The sequence below is a fragment of the Moschus berezovskii genome, chromosome 13, assembly GCF_049115385.1.
Source record: "Moschus berezovskii isolate FMDL1 chromosome 13, NW_MosBer_1.0, whole genome shotgun sequence".
Classification (NCBI taxonomy): Eukaryota; Metazoa; Chordata; class Mammalia; order Artiodactyla; family Moschidae; genus Moschus; species Moschus berezovskii.
This window is the reverse complement of record NC_142472.1, coordinates 58,260,261-58,282,613: the sequence shown is the minus strand read 5'-3', so window position 1 is coordinate 58,282,613 and position 22,353 is coordinate 58,260,261. Positions and strand designations below refer to the sequence as shown.

General features: G+C 40.5%; 2 protein-coding genes and 1 pseudogene across 8 annotated transcripts in view; 2 read left to right on the top strand and 1 right to left on the bottom strand.

The window, feature by feature from the left end:
* Positions 1 to 22,353, bottom strand: part of PDS5B (PDS5 cohesin associated factor B) — a 181,966-nt gene that overhangs the window by 133,440 nt on the left and 26,173 nt on the right. The window lies entirely within an intron of this gene.
* Positions 15,792 to 16,766, top strand: LOC129556341 (malate dehydrogenase, cytoplasmic pseudogene; annotated as a pseudogene).
* Positions 18,507 to 19,958, top strand: LOC129540318 (diablo IAP-binding mitochondrial protein). The gene has a single exon (XM_088842721.1). It carries the CDS (start codon positions 18,552 to 18,554, stop codon positions 19,266 to 19,268), a length of 717 nt encoding a protein of 238 aa, XP_088698847.1. The 5' UTR covers positions 18,507 to 18,551; the 3' UTR covers positions 19,269 to 19,958.

Genomic DNA, 22,353 nt, shown 5'->3' with positions numbered 1-22,353 from the left:
CTTTTATGACCCCATGGGCTGTAGCCTGCCAAACTCCTCTGTCTGTGGGATTTCCCAGATAAGAATACTGGAGTGGGTTGCCATGCCCTTCTCCAAGGGATGTTCCCGACCTAGAGATCAAACCTGGGTCTCCCACATTGCAGGCAGATTCTTTACCAACCTAGCCATCAGGGAAGTCCCTACTTCACCAAAAGTAACAGAATGTTCATAATGACAATCAATAAATTGGCTTCAAAAGTTATGCACTTACTGTATTCTAAAATGTTAAGACAGTAAATTTTATGTTCTGCTCTTACCATGATGAAGCTTAAAAAAAAAAGTTAAGTTATAAACCTTGTAGATGAACCATAATGAATAAATTCGGCAATGTTGGGGGAAACTGGAAGATAATTCTGGATGTAAAGTGCACCAAAATATTTAATAAACTGCTCAATAAATTTCTCCCAATGGGAAAACATAAAAAACTATCATAGTACATCAAGTATTTGAAAATACTCCTGATGACATTAATTCTGAAGGTATGTACAAGTTTTTGAATCCAGTCTCATTACTAGTTTTCTGAGTGATTAGTTGAATGACATCTAATAATTCCAAATTATTTCTTTGCCCCTTTAGGATATTTTGCAACTGCATCATCCTAACTGGGAAGCTGCTTCTTACTTCATAGGAGAATTTAAAAGATTTTTCTATGGTCAATAGACATAACTGCCAACCATCTACCATATATTCTTCCTGGCTAAAATCAACCCAACTTTTTCCTATCAGGATGTCCAAACAAAGATCCTGGGTTTTGTTTTGTGTTTATTTTCCTAAAACAGCTTTACTGAGATATATTTCACATACCATTCAATTCACTCTCCATTTAAACACATTTTGTTTTTTCACTCATCTGTTGATTAACATTTGGGTTTGTTTCCACTGGCAGCTACTGTGAATAATACTGCTATTAACATGCAAGTACAAATATCTCTTCAAGACCCTGGTTTCAATTCTTTATGGTATATACTTAGGATTTTATGGATTCTTTCCAATCCACAGATTCTAGAGAAATGTCTGTTCATGTCCCTTCCCCAGTTTTTAAATTGCTTGTTCTTTTACTGAGGAGCTCCAAGAGTCCTTTAAACATTCTGGATATCAGATACCCAGAAAATCTGGAAATCCGTATCAGATACGATTTGCAAGTTTTTTTCTCCCATTATGTAGGCTGTCTTTCACTTTCTTGATTATGTCCTTTGAGGCACAAAAGTTTCTAAGTTTTATGTAGTGAAACCAATCCATTTTTTTCTTTTATTGCTCATGCTGCTGTTATCATATCTAAAAATCTAATATCAAACCTCGAAAGTCATGAAATGTTACTCCTGTACTTTCCTCTAAGCATTTATGATTTTAGCTGTTTAGGTCATGGATCCACTTTGAGTTGCTTTTTATGTATTGTTTGAGATGGAATCCAACTTCACTTTTTTCCCTGTAGAAATCCACCTAGCTGCTCCAGTATCATCTGTTGAAGACTACCCTTTTTCTGTTTGGTGCTTTTTTTTTTAATTGAAGTATAACTGACTTACAAGTCTATGTTAGCTTCAGGTGTTCAGAAAGTGATTCAGATATACATACATATGTGTATATTCTAAGTCACTTCAGTTGTGTTCAACTCTTTGCAATCCTGTGGACTGTAGCGCAAATTAAGTCTCCTCTGTCCATGGGATTCTCCAGGTAAGAGTACTGATGTGCATTGCAATGACTTCCTCCAGGGGATCTTTCTGACCCAGAACCATCTCTTATGGCTCCTGAATTGGCAGGTAGGTTCTTTACCACCAGCACCACCTGGGAAACTCATGTATATGAATACACACACATATATACTTTTTCAGATTCTTTTCCATTATAGATAATTACAACATACTAAATATAGTTCCCTGGGCTATACTGTAGGTTCCTATTGCTTATTTGATATATAGCATATTTATATTTCTAAATTCCAAGCTCCTAATTTATCCCCTCTCCCTTGCAGTTTCCCCTTTGTTGTTCAGTTTCTCAGCTGTGTATGATTCTTTGTGATCCCATGAACTACAGCATGCCAGGCTTCCCTGTTCTTCACTATCTCCCGGAGTTTGCTCAAATTCATGTCCACTGAGTTGGTGATGCCATCCAACCATCTCGTCCCCTGCTGCCCCATTCTCCCCTAGCCCTCAATCTCTCCCAGAATTAGGGTCTTTTCTAACGAGTCAGCTCTTCACATCAGGCAGCCAAAGTACTGGAGCTTCAGCATCAGTTCTTCCAATGAATATTCAGGGCTGATTTCCTTTAGAATTGACTGGTTCGATCTTTTACAGTCCAAGGGACTCTCAAGAGTCTTCTCCAACATCACATTTCAAAAGCATAAATTCTTTAGCGCTTAGCCTTCTTTACGGTCCAACTCTTACATCCGTACATTACTGGAAAAACCACAGCTTTGACCACATGGACCTATGTCAGCAAAATGATGTCTCTGCTTTTTAATATGCTGTCCAGGTTTGTTATAGCTTTTCTTCCAAGGAGCAAGCATCTTTTAATTTCATGACTGCAGTAAACATCTGCAGTGATTTGGGAGCCCAAGAATATAAAATCTGTCACTGTTTCCATTTTTTTCCCCATCTACTTACCATGAAGTGATGGAACCAGATGCCGTGATCTTAGTTTTTTAAATGCTGAGTTTTAAACCAGCTTTTTGACTCTCCTTTTTCACCCTCATCAAGAGACTCTTTAGTTCCTCTTCACTTTCTGCCATTAGGGTAGTATCATCCGTGTATCTGAGGTAGTTGATATTTCTCCTGGCAATCTTGATTTCAGTTTATGATTCATCCAGCTCAGCATTTCACATAATATACTCTGTATATAAGTTAAATAAGCAGAGTGACAATATACAGCTTTAATGTACTCCTTTTCCCATTTTGAACCAGTCAGTTGTTCCATGTCAAGTTCTAACTGTTGCTTCCTGACCTGCATACAGGTTTCTCAGGAGACAGGTAAGGTGGCCTGGTATTCCCATCTCTTTAAGAACTTTCCACAGTTTACTGTGATCTACACAGTCAAAGGCTTCAGTGTAGTCAATGAAACAGACATTTTTCTGGAATTCCCTTGCTTTTTCTAAGATCCAACGGATGTTGGCAATTTGATCTCTGGTTCCTCTGCCTTTTCTAAATCTAGCTTGTTATCTGGAAATTCTTGGTTCACATACTGCTGAAGTCTTGCTTGAAAGATTTTGAGAAACACCTTCCTAGCATGCAAAATGGGTGCAATTGTGCAGTAGCTCATTCTTTGGCATTGAAATGAATATTGACTTTTTCCAGTCCTGTGGCCTCTGCTGAAATTTCCAAATTTGCTGAAATATTGGGTGCAGCACTTTTACAGCATTATCTTTTAGGATTTGAAATAACTCAGCTCGAATTCCATCTCCTCCACTAGCTTTGTTCATAGTAATGCTTTCCAGATGGCGCTAGTGGTCAAGAACCAGCCTGCCACACAGGAGACACAAGACGTTAAGAGAAACGTGTCTGGATAAGATCCCCCGGAGGAGGGCAGGGCAAACCACTCCAATATTCTTGCCTAGAGAATCCCATGGACAGAGAAGCCTGGCAGGCTACGATCCATAGAGTTGCAAAGAGTTGGACATGACTGAAGTGACTTGGAAGGCATGCAACACTTCCTAACGCCCACTTGATTTCACACTCCAGGTCATCTGGCTCTAGGTGAGTGACCACACCATCCTGGTTATTTGAACCATTAAGACCTTTTTATATAGTTCTTCTGTGTGTTCCTGCCATTCTCTGTGGAGAGTTTTGACAAAACATGGTTCACTGGAGAAGGGAATGGCAAACCACTCCAGTATTCTTGCCTCAAGAACCTCATGAACAGTATGAAAAGTTACTCAATTATTTACTTGAAAATTAATTTGTAATCTTTTTTAAAAAACATTTTCTCAGAAAAACAAATTTGCAACAGGAAGAATGTCAATACAGAAAATGGTTTTATTACCTTTTACTTTGAAAGACACTTCTTTTCAATTCCCTGGCAAATACACATTTTCTTCCACTAAAAGGATTAAAAACTCACAGAAAATGAACTATATTTTTTAAATACCAAGAACTCCGGGAGTTGGTGATAGACAGGGAGGCCTGGCGTGCTGTGATACATGGGGTTGCAAAGAGTCGGTCACGACTGAGCGACTGAACTGAACTGAATCAGAAATAAACTTTAAAATAAAGACTGTCTTCTGAGATATGAACAGGCAGCCCAGTAGATTAGCCTTGTACAAATATCTATAACTTATCCTACAAAGATGGTTGATTTTCAGACTCACTGGAAAAGACTCTGATGCTGGGAAGGAGTGGGGGCAGGAGAAGGGGACGAAAGAGAATGAGATGGGTGGATGGCATCACCGACTCGACGGACATGAGCTTGAGTGAACTCCGGGAGTTGATGATGGACAGGAAGGCCTGGCATGCTGTGATTCATGGGGTCGCAAAGAGTTGGACACGACTGAGCAACTGAACTGAACTGAAGCACAAAATAACTATCTGCTTAACTGCTATACAAACTGTAAGGGGCTACACCTACAGTTACCAAACTGTGCACTAAGACATCTCAGAACACCCAGGACTTCACAGCAAATTCACAGATATTGTTGGATATTTTTAATTACCAAGGAGAACACAGCAACTGTTTAAGAGCTGTCAGACACCCAGTGAAGCACTAGCTCAAAGGAGTTCCATCTCAACATGGAATGATCATTCTACACTCCTGATGGTTACCACGTATCTTTGAGAAACTGGGTTTAGGCAGTTGATGTGATTAAAAGTACATCATGGAAATCAGTGTAAAATAGGAAATGCAGGTGGCAGTGTCTAATTCTAAGACTTCAGAACTTACCTGTGCCCAAAAGGCACACACTGAAAATAAGAATAAACCTTTAAATCTTTTTCAGTAGAGTTTCTGATTTTATAGTGGTCAATGCATAATAACATTTCTCTCTCCTCTTCCCCAAATCAATTAATATGGCCAAAGAAATAAAAACTATGGGAAAATACTATAGCAGTGTTAGCAATCAGAAGATCACTGACAATGCTGATAGTCAACACAAGTAAAACCAGGTCTCAATAAACCACCCAGGCTCAGAATTAAGGGCTGGGGAACTGAATGAAGACAGGAAGATAAAAGCTCCTCAGGTCTGGGCCATCACTACTAACAAACAAGCAAACAGAATCTTCCAATAGCACACTCTTACCTCTACAGCAACTCTTTTCCTAATTCGTGCTAATAACCTCAGGTCAAAAAACACAGCAAATAGGATTCTGAAAGTCCACCAGAAACCAAAACAAAATTAAGATAGGTAAAGACTCTACATCTGAGCTTTCCTGACTTGATGTAGATTGCAAGATAAAACAAGTTGGGATTTTGTGACACAAATGCTCTCTCAGCCATCTGTTTTGTTCACAGGATATACAAGCCTTACCGGTGTGCTCCTAGCCCACACACCCTAAAAATACCCTACTTTTAAAGCCTGTCTTAGTTGATTTACCATACCAGGGATAACACACAGATAAAGAACTACAGCTACCCATTCCCTTAGAAGGACCCATCTGGAGAAAGTGACCCTAATTCATACAATAGCTAAAGAAGCCCACACCTGTTATCAATAATGACTAATTTAGAATTTCATTTACAAACATAACTGCATAAAGAAAAATCAACAAGCACATCAGAAGACTCAAGGAGTCCAAAAGAGGTACACAAAATAAGAATCAGAGCACAAGGCTAAATAAAATAAAGTCAATACAAAAAGACACAACAGAAATACATTTTAATATCTTCATTACTTTTAATGAAATTATTCAATGTATTCAAAGAAAGGTGGATAGGTTTGTACATACAATAACTAAAGTAAGCTAGAGTGAAAAGTAGCAACAGTGAAATGAGAATTCTAGTGACTTGAGAGCAGGACAGTTCAAACTGGAAGGGATGAAGGGAGAGAGAACTCAGTATCACCAGAAGCAGTGAAAAGCCCAACTGAAAAGACCAAACATCCATATCCAGTAGTATACAGTCAGTATATTATGAAAAGCCCAACTAATCCAGCAGAAAACTGTTATCATATTGCTGAACACAAACAAAGAAAAATCTACAAGGACATTTCCATACTCCATCATCAACTCCATACTCCCTACCTATCCAATCCCATAACAATAGTATGTTGAAACTTGGGCAGTAAGCAGTAAGCACATGGAGATGCCAGAGAGTAAATGTCCGTATCAGCATTGTGCCATCTATAAGAAGGAAAGCTGAACCTGAAAGTCATCCTTAAAGTTCCCAGGGCATAACTTCTGTTATCTTAGCAGATACAAAAACAAATCCTCTGTGGGCTTAAAAAAAACCTTCTCAGTGTACTCTCCCAAATCTTCCACATAATGAGCTCAACTAAACATGAGTCCTACTCAAGGATCAACAAACACACAAGGAAACGATCACTGAGAGACTGAAACATCACTGAATTCAGATATCAAAATTTAATCAACAAAAGGTAAAATATACCTGAAATGTTTTAAGAAATTTTTTTAAATGAAACTATAAAATATGATAACAGAAAGAGGATGCTGAAAATAAACAGAAAGACTAAGGTGGGGAAAGAAAACAAAAAATCTAATGAAAAGTAACGGCTTATTTCAAAATCTCAATTGACCAGTTAGATTAAAGATGGATGTGTTTTAAAAGGCATACCACAGCACTGCACAACAGAAGTTTCTGCAATGGAAATGTTCTGTATCTCCAATGTCCAATATGATAGCCACTAGCTACAATTAACACTTGAAATGTGACTAATAAGTCTAAGAAGCTGGATTTTTAATTTTACTTAATTCTCATTCAAACTGCCAAAAGTGGCTAGTGAGTACTACACTGGACAGTGTAGCTACATTATGGCCAAAATGGGTTTATCCTAAGAATGCAAGGTTTTGGTTTATAGCCAGTAAAATCTATCAACACAATTTACAATATCAAGATGCTGAAGGAAGAAAGAAACATCGCAACACATGCAGGAATCAATACCCATTTGTTAAAAATACAAGAAAGTATGCTTACCTACAAAGGTATTCTCTAAAAACCAGAAACAAACATCATTCTTAACGGAGAAACATCCTCTAAAGCCAGAAACAGTAGTAACACCTCTACCACCCGTCCTTCATGTGTGCTTAGTCATGTCCAACTCTTTGCAATCCCATGGACAGGAACCTGCGACGCTCCCGTCCATGAAATTTTCCAGGCAAGAATACTGGAGTGAGCTGCCATTTCCTCCTCCAGGGAATCTGCCCGACCCAAGGATCGAACCAACGTCTCCTGTATTGGCAGGCAGGTTCTTTAACACTAAGCCACCCAGGAAATCACTGGAAATCACTACTCCTCTTTAATATTTGCCTGAAGACTCTATCCAGTACACTAAGAAAAGGAAATCAGTAGCATAAGGAATAGAAAAAAACTACTCTCATTATTTGCTGTGTAGAAATTCATAAATAGCAAAATATTAAAAATTAAAAGTCTAGTATGCAAAAATCTACTGCATTTCCATATACCAGTCAAAGCAACTGAAAATATAAATTTGAATAAAGAAGTGTATCTCAAGGTATCTTTAAGATCTAATGAAACATTTAATTAAGATCTATATGATGAAAATTCTAAAACCTTACTAAAAAACATTACATAAAATCTAAATGCTTACAAAGATATACTATGTCAAATCATTAACAGGTTTGATATCAAAGATGTCAATTTTCCCGCAAAGTATCTTATAAATAATGCAAGAGAGCACCTGAAAGACTTCAGAACCAGATTTTAAAATTATTAGGATGTGCAAAAGGAGAAGGCAATGGCAACCCACTCCAGTGTTCTTGCCTGGAGAATCCCAGGGACGGGGGAGCCTGGTAGGCTGCCGTCTATGGGGTCGCACAGAGTCGGACACAACTGAAGCAACTTAGCAGCAGCAGCAGCAGGATGTGCAAAAAGCCAAAACACGTGTGAGGAAGTGGGGGAAATTTGCTCTAACAGAAAGCAAAAGTTTTTATGGTGAGGAAAGACAAATAGATTTTGGAACACAAGTGAGTCCAAAAATAAACCAATACACATATGGTAACTTGATTGTGATAGAGTTAATTTTGCAATCAATACAGGAAAATTGAAAGAATCTGAATATTCATAAAGGAAAAAATGGATTTCAACCTCTATCCCACTACTGATGGGAGAAAAAAGAAAAAAGGAACTCAGTGAAATGAAAGGAAAAGACAAAGATTTAAAACAAGAGACATGCTTTTATTACCCCAATGGAATGATTTCTTAAACCAAGTTAATATAATACAGAAATCATGAAATAAAAAACTGATAAGCGTTCAGTTCAGTTGCTCAACTGTCTCCAACTATTTGCAAACCCATGGACTGCAGCACAGCAGGCCTCCCTGCCAATCACCAACTCGCGGAGTTTACTCAAACTCATGTCCATTGAGTCAGTGATGCCATCCAACCACCTCATCCTCTGAGGTCCCCTTTATCCTCCTACCTTCAGTCTTCCCCAGAATCAGGATCTTTTCAAATGAGTCAATTTTTCGCATCAGGTAGCCAAAGTATTGCAGTTTCAGCATCAGTCCTTTCAATGAATATTCAGGAAATATTCATATCCAATGAATATGGATTTCCTTTAGGATGGACTGGTTGGATCTCCTTGCTATCCAAAGGACTCTCAAGAGTCTTCTCCAACACCGGAGTTCAAAAGCATCAATTCTTCGGCACTCAGCTCTCTTTATAGTCCAACTCTCACATCCATACATGACCACGGGAAAAACCATAGCCTTGACTAGACGGACCTTTGTTGGCAAAGTAATGTCTCTGCTTTTTAATATGCTGTCTAGGTTGGTCATAACTTTTCTTCCAAGGAGCAAGCGTCTTTTAATTTCATGGCTGCAGTCACCATCTGCAGTGATTTTGGAGCCCCCAAAATAAAGTCTGTCATCGTCTCCACTGTTTCCCCATCTATTTGCCATGAAGTGATGGCACTGGATGCCATGATCTTAGTTTTCAGAAAGTTGAGTTTTAAGCCAACATTTTCACTTTCCTCTTTCACTTTTATCAAGAGGCTTGATAATCTTTATTTCATTAAAAAACCTCAATATGGGAGAACATATTTACAACTCAACTTTTTTTTTTAAAGCTAGTAACCAGAATATATACAAAGAACGCCTGTCAATAGGGAGGAAAAACACAACCCAACGGAAAGAAAAAGTCACTATCAGGTGCATTACAAAAGAGGAAAAAATAGCCAATAAACATTTGACAAGTATATTCCCCTCTCCTTTGTAATGAGAAAAATAAAAATTAAGACCAGGATTTAGAAAAGGCAGAGGCACCAGAGATCAAATTGCCAACATCCGCTGGATCATGGAGAAAGCAAGAGAGTTCCAGAAAAACATCTATTTCTGCTTCATTGACTATGCCAAAGCCTTTGACTGTGTGGATCACAATAAACTGTGGAACATTCTGAAAGAGATGGGAATACCAGACCACCTGACCTGCCTCTTGAGAGACCTGTATGCAGGTCAGGAAGCAACAGTCAGAACTGTACATGGAACAACAGACTGGTTCCAAATAGGAAAAGGAGTACGTCAAGGCTGTATATTGTCACCTTGCTTATTTAACTTATATGCAGAGTACATCATGAGGAACGCTGGGCTGGAAGAAGCACAAGCTGGAATCAAGATTGCTGGGAGAAATATCAATAACCTCAGATACGCAGATGACACTACCCTTATGGCAGAAAGTGAAGAGGAACTCAAAAGCCTCTTGATGAAAGTGAAAGAGGAGAGTGAAAAGGTTGGCTTGAAGCTCAACATTCAGAAAACAAAGATCATGGCATCTGGTCCCATCACTTCATGGGAAATAGATGGGGAAACAGTGGAAACAGTGTCAGACTTTATTTTTCTGGGCTCCAAAATCACTGCAGATGCTGATTGCAGCCATGAAATTAAAAGATGCTTACTCCTTGGAAGGAAAGTTATGACCAACCTTGATAGTATATTAAAAAGCAGAGACATTACTTTGCCAACCAAGGTCCGTCTAGTCAAGGCTATGGTTTTTCCTGTGGTCATGTATGGGTGTGAGAGTTGGACTGTGAAGAAAGCTGATCGCTGAAGAATGGATGCTTTTGACCTGTGGTGTTGGAGAAGACTCTTGAGAGTCCCTTGGACTGCAAGGAGATCCAACCAGTCCATTCAGTGTTCACTAGAAGGACTGATGCTAAAGCTGAAACTGCAATACTTTGGCCACCTCATGCGACGAGTTGACTCACTGGAAAAGACTCTGATGCTGGGAAAGGTTGGGGGCGGGAGGAGAAGGGGACGACAAAGAATGAGATGGCTGGATGGTATCACCGACTCTGTGGACACGAGTTTGAGTGAACTCCAGGAGTTGGTGATGGACAGGGAGGCCTGGCGTGCTGTGATTCATGGGGTCGCGGAGAGTCAGACACGACTGAGCGACTGAACTGAACTGAAATCAAAGAATAAAACTACCATTCGCTAAACACCTATCTGCCAAGAACTACATAAATTACTTTTAAGTACTTAACGTTACGCATCTTTCCAGCAACCATGAGATATATGAGGTTTATGCTTAGAAAGGATTAATAGAAGCAACACGTCCATAAGCCCAGTTCAGTTCAGTTCAGTTCAGTCGCTCAGTCGTGTCCGACTCTCCGCGACCCCAAGGTCATAAAACTTGTAACTTGACAAAGCTGGAATTCAATTTCAAGTTTAATTCCAATGGAGTATTATTTAGCCATCAAATTAAAGAAGGAAATCTTGTCATTTCAACTACACAGATGGAGCTTGAGGATATTATGCTAAGTGAAATAATTCAGAGAGAGAAAGACAAATACTGTATGATCCCACTTATATGTGAAATCTAAACAAAACAAAACAGAATTCATAGATATAGGGAACAACTTAGATTGGTGGTTTGCCGGAGCTAGAGGGTGAGGTTGGCAAAATGGGTGAATGTGGTCAAAAAGTACAAACTTCTAGTTATAAAATAAGTTATGGGGATCTAAGTGCAGCATGGTGATTAAATACTGCACTGTACTTGACATTTGCCAAAAGAGTAAATCTTGGAAGAAAAAAAAGTATAACTGTGTGGTGATGGATGTTAATTAGTGTGATCATTTCACAATATATACAAACATCAAATAACTATGTTGTACACCTAAAACTAATGTTATATGTCAACTATATCTCAATTTTTACAATATTTTAATTTAGTAATTAAATTAACTTCAAACAATTTGCCACCCTTAGAAACTCAAAGTCCTTTTCCTTCTCCTCGTCACTTCTCTAAAAATGCATTGTTCTTTCATTAGTCTAGTTTGTAGGGCCCCAGCCAATGAATTTAGGATGGAGAGAGAAACAGAATTTTTTCTCCCATACAAAAGATTAGGAAGAAAAAGGACAGATAATACTCGTGTATGTGCAGGAGTTCACAGAAGAATGTGACTCAAGGAGATGTTTAAAATCTGGGTGGGGCTTATGTAACATCTTAATAGGGGAAGGGCACGAATAGGAAAATAAATGACTTTTTGAAAAGATAAATGGGCCCTGACAAGAGCAGAAGGGAGATTCAGTTTTGGGATAGTAGGTGTGGAGACCTCATCGCCAGTGAGAAGGTTGACTGCTCTCTCAGTTCAGTTCAGTCACTCAGTCGTGTCCGACTCTTTGCGACCCCATGAATCACAGCACACCAGGCCTCCCTGTCCATCACCAACTCCCAGAGTTCACTCAAACTCATGTCCATCGAGTCGGTGATGCCATCCAGCCATCTCATTCTCTGTCGTCCCCGTCTCCTCCCACCCCCCAATCCCTCCCAGCATCAGACTCTTTTCCAGTGAGTTAACTCGTCGCATGAGTTCAGTCTCTCAGTTGCGTCCAACTCTTTGCAACCCCATGGACCGCAGCAAGCCAGGCCTCCCTGTCCATCACCAACTCCCAGAGCTTGCTCAAACTCATATTCATCGAGTTGGTGATACCACCCAACCATCTCATCCTCTGTTGTCCCCTTCTCCTCCCACCTTCAATCATTTCCAGCATCAGGGTCTTTTCCAATAAGTCAGTTCTTCACATCAGGTGGCCAAAGGACTGGTGCTTCACCATCAGTCCTTCCAATGAATATTCAGAACTGATTTCCTTTAGGATGGACTGGTTTGATCTTCTTGCAGTTCAAGGGACGCTGAAGAGTCTTCTCCAACACCAGAGGTTCAAAAGCATCAATTCTTAAGTGCTCAGCCTTCTTTATGGTCCAACTCTCACATCTATATACAGCTACTGGAAAAACTATAGCTTTGACTAGATGGACCTTTGTCAGTAATGTCTCTACTTTTTAATATGCTGTCTAGGTTTGTCACAGCCTTTCTTCCAAGAAACAAGTATCTTTTAATTTCATGGCTACAGTCACCATCTGCAGTGATTTTGGAGCCAAAAACTAAAGTCTGTCACTATTTCCACTGTTTCCCCATCTATTTGGCATTAAGTGATGGAACCGGATACCATGATCTTCATTTTCTGATAGCTGAGTTTTAAGCCAGCTTCTTCACTCTTCTCTTTCACTTTCATCAAGAGGCTCTTTAGTTCTTCTTCGCTTTCGACCGAAAGGGTGGTGTCATGTGCATACCTGAGGTTATTGATATTTCTCCCGGAAATCTTGATTCCAGCTTGTGCTTCATTCAGTCCAGTATTTCACATGATGTACTCAGTACATTAAGTTAAATAAGCAAGGTGACAATATACAGCCTTGACGTACTCCTTTCTCAATTTGGAACCAGGCCACTGTTTCATGTCCAGTTCTAACTGTTGCTTCTTGACCTGCGTACAGATTTCTCAAGAGACAGGTAAGGTGGTCTGGTATTCCATCCCTTTAAGAATTTTCCACAATTTGTTGTGACCCACACATTCAAAGGCTTTACCATAGTCAATAAAGCAGATGTTTTTCTGGAATTCTGCTCCAGGAAGCGGATTTATGACCACTGAGTTCTTCAAGGAAGCTCCGCTTGTAGGCAGATAAAGAGATGTCAGGAACTCAAATGTTTTCTTCTCCAAATAATTTTTATACCATAAGAGCTTATTTCTGGATCCCGTTATATGACAAGACAATATCAAGAGAAGAGAGAGACTGGGCTCAACTCTGAATACAACAAGGATAAGTGGAGATTCATAACCAAAAAAAAACACAACTTTTGTGTTTCAAAGGGTAACATCAAAAAACTGAAATGACTACCAACAGAATATATATAAATCATATATACCTGCTATGGGGCTTGTATCTAGAATACATTAAAAAAACTACTAATACTCAACTGTAAAAGGGACACAGGATCTGAATAGCTTTCCAAAGAAGATATTCAAATGGTTAACACATATATGAAAAGTTGCTCCACATCATTAAGAGGAAGTGCAAATCAAAACCACAATGAGATACCTGCTCACACCCACTAGAATGGCTATAAACAATTACCCTTCAATCAAAAATAAACAATTTTTAAAAAAAAGTGTGGGCAAAGATGTAAAGAATTAAAATCTTCATACACTGATAGCAAGAATGTTAAATGGTGTAACAGTTTTGAGATTTCCTCTAACAGTTAAATGGAGTTAATATCTGATCCAGCAATTCCATTCCTAGGTATATATTCGAGAGAAATAAAAACATATGTCGGTATATAAACTTATACATGAATCTCATTAGAGTATTACTCAATAATAGATAAAATGGAAACAACCCAGATGCCCACCAGTTAGTCAATGGATAAAATACAGTCTACCCATATAATGGAGTATTTGAAAATAACAAGAAATGAAGTATGATATACACTTCAAAATTGTTGAACTTTGACAACATCAAGCTTACAAAGAATCAAATATTAAATGATTCCACTAACATGAAATGCACTGAACAGGGAGATCTACAGAGAAAGAAAGCAGATTAATGGTTGCAGTGGGGAGGGCAAAGGGGAATGAGATGTTAGGGGGTACTGGCTAAGAGCTGTTGGTTTCTTTGAGGGATAATGAAATGTTCAAAATTGACGGTAGTAGCAAATGCACAACTCTGTAAATATACTAAACCACTGAGCTGTACACGTTAAATCAGTGAACTGTACGGTATGAACTATACCTAAACAAAGATGTTCACAACACCGACGGGATGAAAGCAACAATAAATCATATAACAATCCAAGCAAAGGATGAGAAGTCTGAAAGCGTACACCCGGGATAAGGAAACCTTCTCTGAAAAATTTCACTTGAGCTAAATTTTGAAAAAGATGCACAAAGTTGCCCACAGAACAAACCTAGGAAATGATTTCAGATGAAATTAAAAGCATGTGCAGATGCACAGACATGCAGGAGAATATGACAGTCCTGGATAATTTCACACAGCCAGAACTCAGAAATTCTGTTGTGAAGTAACTAATCATTCTGCTGCAGAGGGAAACAGATTCACCAAGAGCCCTGAATGCTCAACTTCATTGTTTTTAACTTGCATTTACTTATTTTTGGCCTTGCTGGGTCTTTGTTGTTGCAAGGACTTCTCTAATTGTGGCACAAGGGCTTAGTTGCCCCGTGGCATGTAGGATCTGTGACCAGGGACTGAACCCATGTCCCATGTACCGGGAGATTCTTAACTGGACCACCAGGAAAGTCCCTCAATTTTATTTTTTCTTGTAAGCAAGGTGAAATTAACATTTTAACCAAGGGAATAAAATGATCAAATGTCTTTTACATAAAGTATTTTGACAGTCCCTGGAGGAGAGACTGGAAAAAAGGTAGGAACGGAGTTAAGAGATTGATTACGAGGCTACTATATTAATTTAAAAAAAAAAATAATGAGCTATTTTTTGTGGCACCTCGGAGGTGGTGAGCAGCTTCAGGATGAAACTGAAGATCTCTTTCCCAGACATTAGATGCCAGAAACTCATTGAAGACGATGAGAGTGAACTTTGTACTTTATGAGACACGTGTAGCCACAGAAGTTGCTGTTAACGCTCTGGGCGAAGAATGCAAGGGTTAGTTATATGGCAAGTCAGTGGTGGGAATGACAAACAGGTTTCCACGTTTTTTCACCTATGGTCATGTCCATCTACTACTAATGGACAGTCCTGCAAAGACCAAGAAGACCGGAAAGAAAGTGCAAGCATGTTCACGGTTACACTATGGACACCCATCTAAGTGTTTTCAATTTGTCATTTTTTTTTTAAAGGGAGAAAAGGAATATTCCTGCAGGCACTGATACTACTGTGGCTTAACAACTGGGAACCAAAACAGAACTCCCAAACTGCTAGAATTACCAAACTTTTCAGTCTCTCTGAAAACCAGAATGCTAGCAAGCACGTTGTGAGAAAGCCCCCAAACAAACAGGGTTCAAAACCTAGGGCCAAGGCACACAAGGTCAGTGTCTGTATTCCACATGTCTGCAACACAGATATCAGTGTATTACCCTGAGGGAACGGCACACCGAGAAAAATAAAGGCAGGCTGCAGAATATGCTAAACTTACGGCCAAGAAAACGGAGGAGGCCAAAGAAAAATGCCAGAAAGATACTACCAGGAGAGGGAGGCTGTCCTCTCCAAGAGCTTCTACCTCTGAGTCCAGTCAAAACTAAGATGTGAGCTGGTTCCGGGACAGAGGTGACCCGACTGCCTGAGGCTCACTGGGCAGGTGCAGGAAGTCTCTGCGCCTTTCCCGATCATGTCTGAACCAATCCGAGTCCTTGTGACTGGAGGAGCTGGTCAAATTGCATATTCACTGCTGCACAGTATTGGAAATGGATCTGTCTTCGGTAAAGACCAGCCTATCATTCTCAGCTGTTGGGTATCACTCCCATAATGGGTGTCCTGAGGGAGCTGCAAGACTGTGCCCTGCCCCTCCTGAAAGATGTCATCACAACAGATAAAGAGACTGCCTTCAAAGACCTGGATGTGGCCATTCTTGTGGGCTCTATGCCAAGAAAGGATGGCATGGAGTGGAAAGATTTACTCAAAGCAAATGTGAAAATCTTCAAATGCCAGGGTGCAGCCTGGGACAAATATGCCAAGAAGTCAGTTAAGGCTATGGTGGTGGGAAACCCAGCCAATACCAACTGCCTGACTACCTCTAAGTCAGCGCCATCCATCCCCAAGGAGAACTTCAGTTGCTTGACTTGTTTGGATCACAACCGAGCTAAAGCTCAGCCTGCTCTTAACTTGGAGTGACTTCTAATGATGTAAAGAATGTCATCATATGGGGAAACCACTCCTCAACTCAGTACCCAGATGTCAACCACGCCAAGGTGAAACTGCAAGGAAAGGAAGTTGGTGTTTATGAAGCTCTGAAAGATGACAGCTGGCTCAAGAGAGAATTCATCAGGACCGTGCAGTAGCTCGATGCTGCTGTCATCAAGGCACAGAAACGTCAGCTGCAAAAGACATCTGTGACCACATCAGATACATCTGGTTTGGAACCCCAGAGGGAGAGTTTGTGTCCATGGGCATTATCTCTGATGGCCACTCCTATGGTATTCCTGATGATCTGCTTTACTCATTCCCTGTTATAATCAAGGATAAGACCTAGAAGGCTGTTGAAGGTCTCCCTATTAATGATTTCTCACGTGAGAAGATGGATCTTACTGCAAAGGAACCGGCAGAAGAGAAAGAAACTGCATTTGAATTTCTTGCCTCTGCCTGACTAGACAATCATTTCAGTGTTACTAAATGCCCCAAAGCTGAAGATAAATGTCTTCTTTGACTCTATTGCAAAATAATAATGCTTAAATTATTTGTGAAAATCAACACACTTTAAAGATTGTGTGCTTCTTGGTACAAGTTTGTGACAGTTTATTATCATACTGTTACTGCCGCATTCTAAAATATATATATTTCAAGTGAAAAGAAAAACAAAACTAAGATGTTCTCAGAGTAACAATACGGTCAGATGTTAAAAAAAGAAAAGAAACAAACAAACAAAAAAATAGGAGGCTCTGCACTAAACCAGAAGCAATAAGCATACAGGAGAGGAGACAATGTGAGAAATAACGAACTGGAGAGAGAAGAAAAACTAATCAAGGAATGAAAATTAGGAGTGAGGTCAAACTTCAGATGTTGATTTGAGGGTAACCAACATTGAACAGAAACCACAGAAATGAATGACATTGTGCAAGAAAAGCTCAGAATGGAAAAGGGGGGAAAAAAAAGACAAAATATTGTCGAACTTTTTCCTCAAATTGAACCATCCCTATATAACCAATTCACATCAGTAAAATCCATAATTAGCGTATTAAAACCATAAAGGTCAACACTACTTCATGAAAAAATTAGATGGCTCTAAAAAGAAAAGGGTGATAATTTCAGTCTCATTTAATCTTTTCAACTGACAGGTTTTTACAGTTTCAGCCTAAACACAGCAGCGTGTAATAATAAAGAGGAAAAAGAATAACAACATACTTCATACCTACCTAGCCTGTGCTAGTTCTAAACACTTCCGTTCCGTTCCATTGCTCAGTCGTGTCCGACTCGTTGAGACCCCGCGGACTGTAGCCTACCAGGCTTCTCCGTCCATGGGATTCTCCAGGCAAGAATACTGGAGTGGGTGACCGTTTCCTTCTCCAGGGGATCTTCCCGACCCAGGGATCGAACCCGGGTCTCCCGCATTGGAGGCAGACGCTTTAACCTCTGAGCCACCAGGGAAGCCCTCTAAACACTTGCTGCTGCTACTGCTACTGCTGCTGCTAAGTCACTTCAGTCGTGTCCGACTCTGTGTGACCCCATAGACGGTAACATCTATTAATTCATTTAATCCTCACCAGCAACCATGTGGCAAAGGTATGCAATCTCCTTTCCTAGAAAGTGAGGCATAAAGAGGTTAAGTAATCCGCCCAAGGCTGAAAGGCTGGTAAGGTATGGGACAAGGACTAACAAAGCTCCAGAGGCCACATATTTTACCACTGTACTGGCTCTCAAAGTCAAGTATTAGACTTTCAGGGCGAAAACAAAAAAACATGTTGGTTCAAATGTTGGTTCTACCACAAACCTTGGCATATTGGTAACTTAAGCAATTCAGTCTGTTTCCTCAGCTATAAGAAGGAAATAATGTTAGCATCACAGGATCATTATAACTATTTTAAGTCATAAATACAACACACCTAATTACTGGTGGTTCAGATGGTAAAGAATCTAACTGCAATGTGGGAGACCTGGGTTCAATCCCTGGGTTGGGAAGATCCCCCGCAGAAGGGAAGAGCTACCCACTCCAGTATTCTTGCCTGGAGAACTCCACGGACAGAGAGGCCTGCCAGGATACAGTCCATGGGGGTTGCAAAGTTGGACACGATTGAGCGACTTTCACTTACTACCAAGAAATAATAACAAACATATACTGAGCACATATCGGCAGATATGAAGACACAACCAAAGACACTTCACGGCGAAGTGCCATCACTTCCGGCGTGTGCGCCTGGCGTCCTGCCGCCGCGGAATGGCGGCTCTACGGAGTTGGCTTTCTCGGAGCGTATCCTCGCTTTTCAGGTACAGACAGTGTGTTCCAGTCGTGGCTAACTTTAAGAAGCGCTGTTTCTCGGAATTGATAAGACCATGGCACAAAACGGTGGCTGTGGGATTTGGGGTCACTCTGTGTGCAGTCCCTATTGCCCAGAAACCGGAGCCTCATTCTCTTAGTAACGATACATTAATAAGGAGGGCTGTGTCTTTGGTAACAGATAGCACCTCTACCTTTCTCTCTCAGACCACATATGCATTGATTGAAGCAATCACTGAATATACTAAGGCTGTTTATACCTTAATTTCTCTGTACCGACAATACACAAGTTTACTTGGGAAAATGAATTCACAGGAGGAAGATGAAGTGTGGCAGGTGATCATAGGAGCCAGAGTTGAGATGACTTCAAAACAGCAAGAGTACCTGAAGCTGGAAACCACCTGGATGACTGCAATTAGTCTTTCAGAGATGGCAGCAGAAGCTGCCTACCAAACTGGCGCAGACCAGGCCTCTATAACGGCCAGGAGTCACATTCAGCTGGTGAAATCGCAGGTGCAGGAGGTTCGCCAGCTTTCCCAGAAGGCGGAAACCAAGTTGGCAGAGGCACAGACAGAAGAACTCCGACAGAAAACCCAGGAGGATGGGAACGAGAGGGCCGAGCCAGAGGAGCAGGAGGCGTACCTGCGTGAGGATTGAGGGCCCACACTGCTGCCGGCTCAGCCTGGGGAAGGCAAGGGCAGATGCCACCCGGCCCCGGGTTAGCACAGCTTCCTCTGCACAGAGGGGCAGTGGCAAGTCCTGCCCGGGCCCATCAGACCAGAGGTCGTCGTGAGCTGTGAGTGCCTGACCCCTGTCCCCACCGTCTCAGGCTTGTACTGGACCTGGGTCTTAGCCCATGGGCACTGCACCCTATTTTAACATTTCAACTCACTCAGCAAAGTTGCCCTCTCACCCACCCATGGATCTTTTCACCTCCCACCCAGAGCATTTCACCAACCTGGCCAGAGAGAGGGGGCCTTCTCTGTCATATCCACAAGTTCAGTAGCTGTTTAACCTCAGTTTTCCCATCTTATTTACATTTTCTAATATGATTCAGTATTTGCTCCCTCCATAGGGGCATGAGTTTGGGGGGAAAGGGGAGACTGTCCTGTTTATAAGATTTCTTTGTGTTGAGTGTTTCAAACGCCTTCTGTGACCTGGCCCCAGTGCCCTGTAAGGATATCTCAGGCTGAGGAGCCAAAAATCCATTGTTCTTAAGGGACTGAATATGGAGTGTTTACCTGGTGCTCACAACGGGACTTACTCCAACACACACTTCTCATTTCCTTTTTTGCTTGGAGTTTCTCTATTGTATCTGAAGGAAAATAATTTCTTTTGCATTTAAAAAAGAAAAAAAAAAAAAAAAAAAAGACACTTCACATTGATCATTTTATCTGATCTTCAAAACAGTCTCAAAAAGAATCATTACTCTCCTAGCCATTTTTACAGGTTAGCAAACAGATCTGAAGAGATGAAGAAAGAGACTTCTGCATGATCATGTTGTATGGTAAAATTACTATAAAATGGCTCCAACTCTCCAACCTCCGAGATCCAACTCCTGGCAATGTGACAATGCAGCTCCACCCCATCAAGAGGTAGAGCTGATTTCCCCATATCCTGAATCTTGTTTGGCCTCAAAACTTGACTTGAACCAACAGAACATCGCAGAAGTGATGTTGTGCCAGCTCCCAGGGTGAGGTCTACTTGTTTCCTCTCTATTCTAGATGACATCAACTCAGAAGAATTGATGCTTTTAAACGGTGGTGTTGGAGAAGACTCTTGAGAGTCCCTTGGACTGCAAGGAGATCCAACCAGTCCATCCTAAAGGAGATCAGTCCCGAGTGTTCACTGGAAGGACTGATGTTTGAAGCTGAAACTCCAATACTCTGGCCACCTGATGTGAAGAACTGACTCACTGGAAAAGACCCTATTGCTGGGAAAGATTAAAAGCAGGAGGAGATGGGGATGACAGAGGATGAGATGGTTGGATGGCATCACTGACTCAATGGACGTGAGTTTGGGTAAACTCCGGGAGTTGGTGATGGACAGGGAGGCCTGGCATGCTGCAGTCCATGGGGTCACAAAGAGTCAGATGTGAGTGAGCAACTGAACTGAGGGGGGCTGAAATTTAAAGCCAGGTAGTCTGACTCCGGCTCACCCTCCTAATCACTGCATTATTATAATTTCTAGTTTCAGAGTAGATATAACACACAATGCTACTGTACTATTTTCAGTTGTGAAAATAAATGAAGTCATTTATGCTCACTGTTTTATATTCTTTAAAATTAATTTATAAAAGCTCAAAATAGTAAATATAAGTCTCACCTTAGAGGGAAACAAATTAAAAAATCTAAAAAGTATATCAGATCTAGATTCAAAACTCAACCATTAACAACCACCAGTCCATTATTAAATACTGGATAGTAAAAGGGAAAAAAATAATGCACATTTTGAATATATTTACATTTCTTTCAAAGTAAATATTCAGTACAGGGTATCCTGATTAACTCCCCAATTATTATGAAATGTGCCTATATTAACTTGTATTAACTGACTGTCACTCTAATTCACTTTGCTTCCCAATTCACTAGCACATACAACACACCATATCACTTAGCCACTTATATGCATCTATGGCCATATTGTTCCTTGGTTAGATTTTAGTTTCCACCAAGGAATGCAGGAATGATTCCATTAAACTGGAAGTTAAGACTGCCACCCAGCCACTTTGGGTTATTCATGCCAACCAATCAACAAACAAAGGGGTTACAGAACTGACTAGGGTGACTGACCTCACAATCAAGGGGAAGTCAAGTTCCTACTACACAAGAGGGGCGCCCAGAAAGTATGTCTGGAATGCAGGAGTTCTTCTGGGAGGCCACTTAGTATTTCCATGTACTGTGACTAAAGTCAGTAGAAACAACCAGGCAGAACTGTTAATGACCCAGACCCTTAAGGAATGAAGATTCAGGTCATCCTGTCAGGGAAGAAACCACCAACAGCTGAGATACTGCCAAGAACAGAGAGCATGAGGGAATGAGGAGTGACAGCAGAAAGTAATTATAGACAACAACTACTACCACATGACTAGTTGTAGAAATGAAAATTCTAATGAGTATTTCTTCTTTTTATGATATAAAATATTTCTATCTATATTAACTGATTTATCTCCCTTTTGATAATCATCTGACAGTACCTAATCGCTTATCTTTGTATCTGATGAAAGTGAAAGAGGAGAGTAAAAAGTTGCCTTGAAGCTCAACATTCAGAAAACAAAGATCATGGCATCTGGTCCCATCACTTCATGGGAAATAGATGGAAAAACAGTGGAAACAGTGTCAGACTTTATTTTGGGGGGCTCCAAAATCACTGCAGATGCTGATTGCAGCCATGAAATTAAAAGACGCTTGCTCCTTGGAAGGAAAGTTATGACCAACCTTGATAGTATATTAAAAAGCAGAGACATTACTTTGCCAACCAAGGTCCGTCTAGTCAAGGCAATGGTTTTTCCCGTGGTCATATATGGATGTGAGAGTTGGACTGTGAAGAAAGCTGATGGCCGAAGAATCGATGCTTTTGAACTGTGGTGTTGGAGAAGACTCTTGAGAGTCCCTTATACTGCAAGGAGATCCAACCAGTACATTCTAGAGGAGATCAATCCTGGATGTTCATTGGAGGGACTGATGCTAAAGCTGAAGCTGCAATACTTTGGCCACCTCATGCGATGAGTTGACTCACTGGA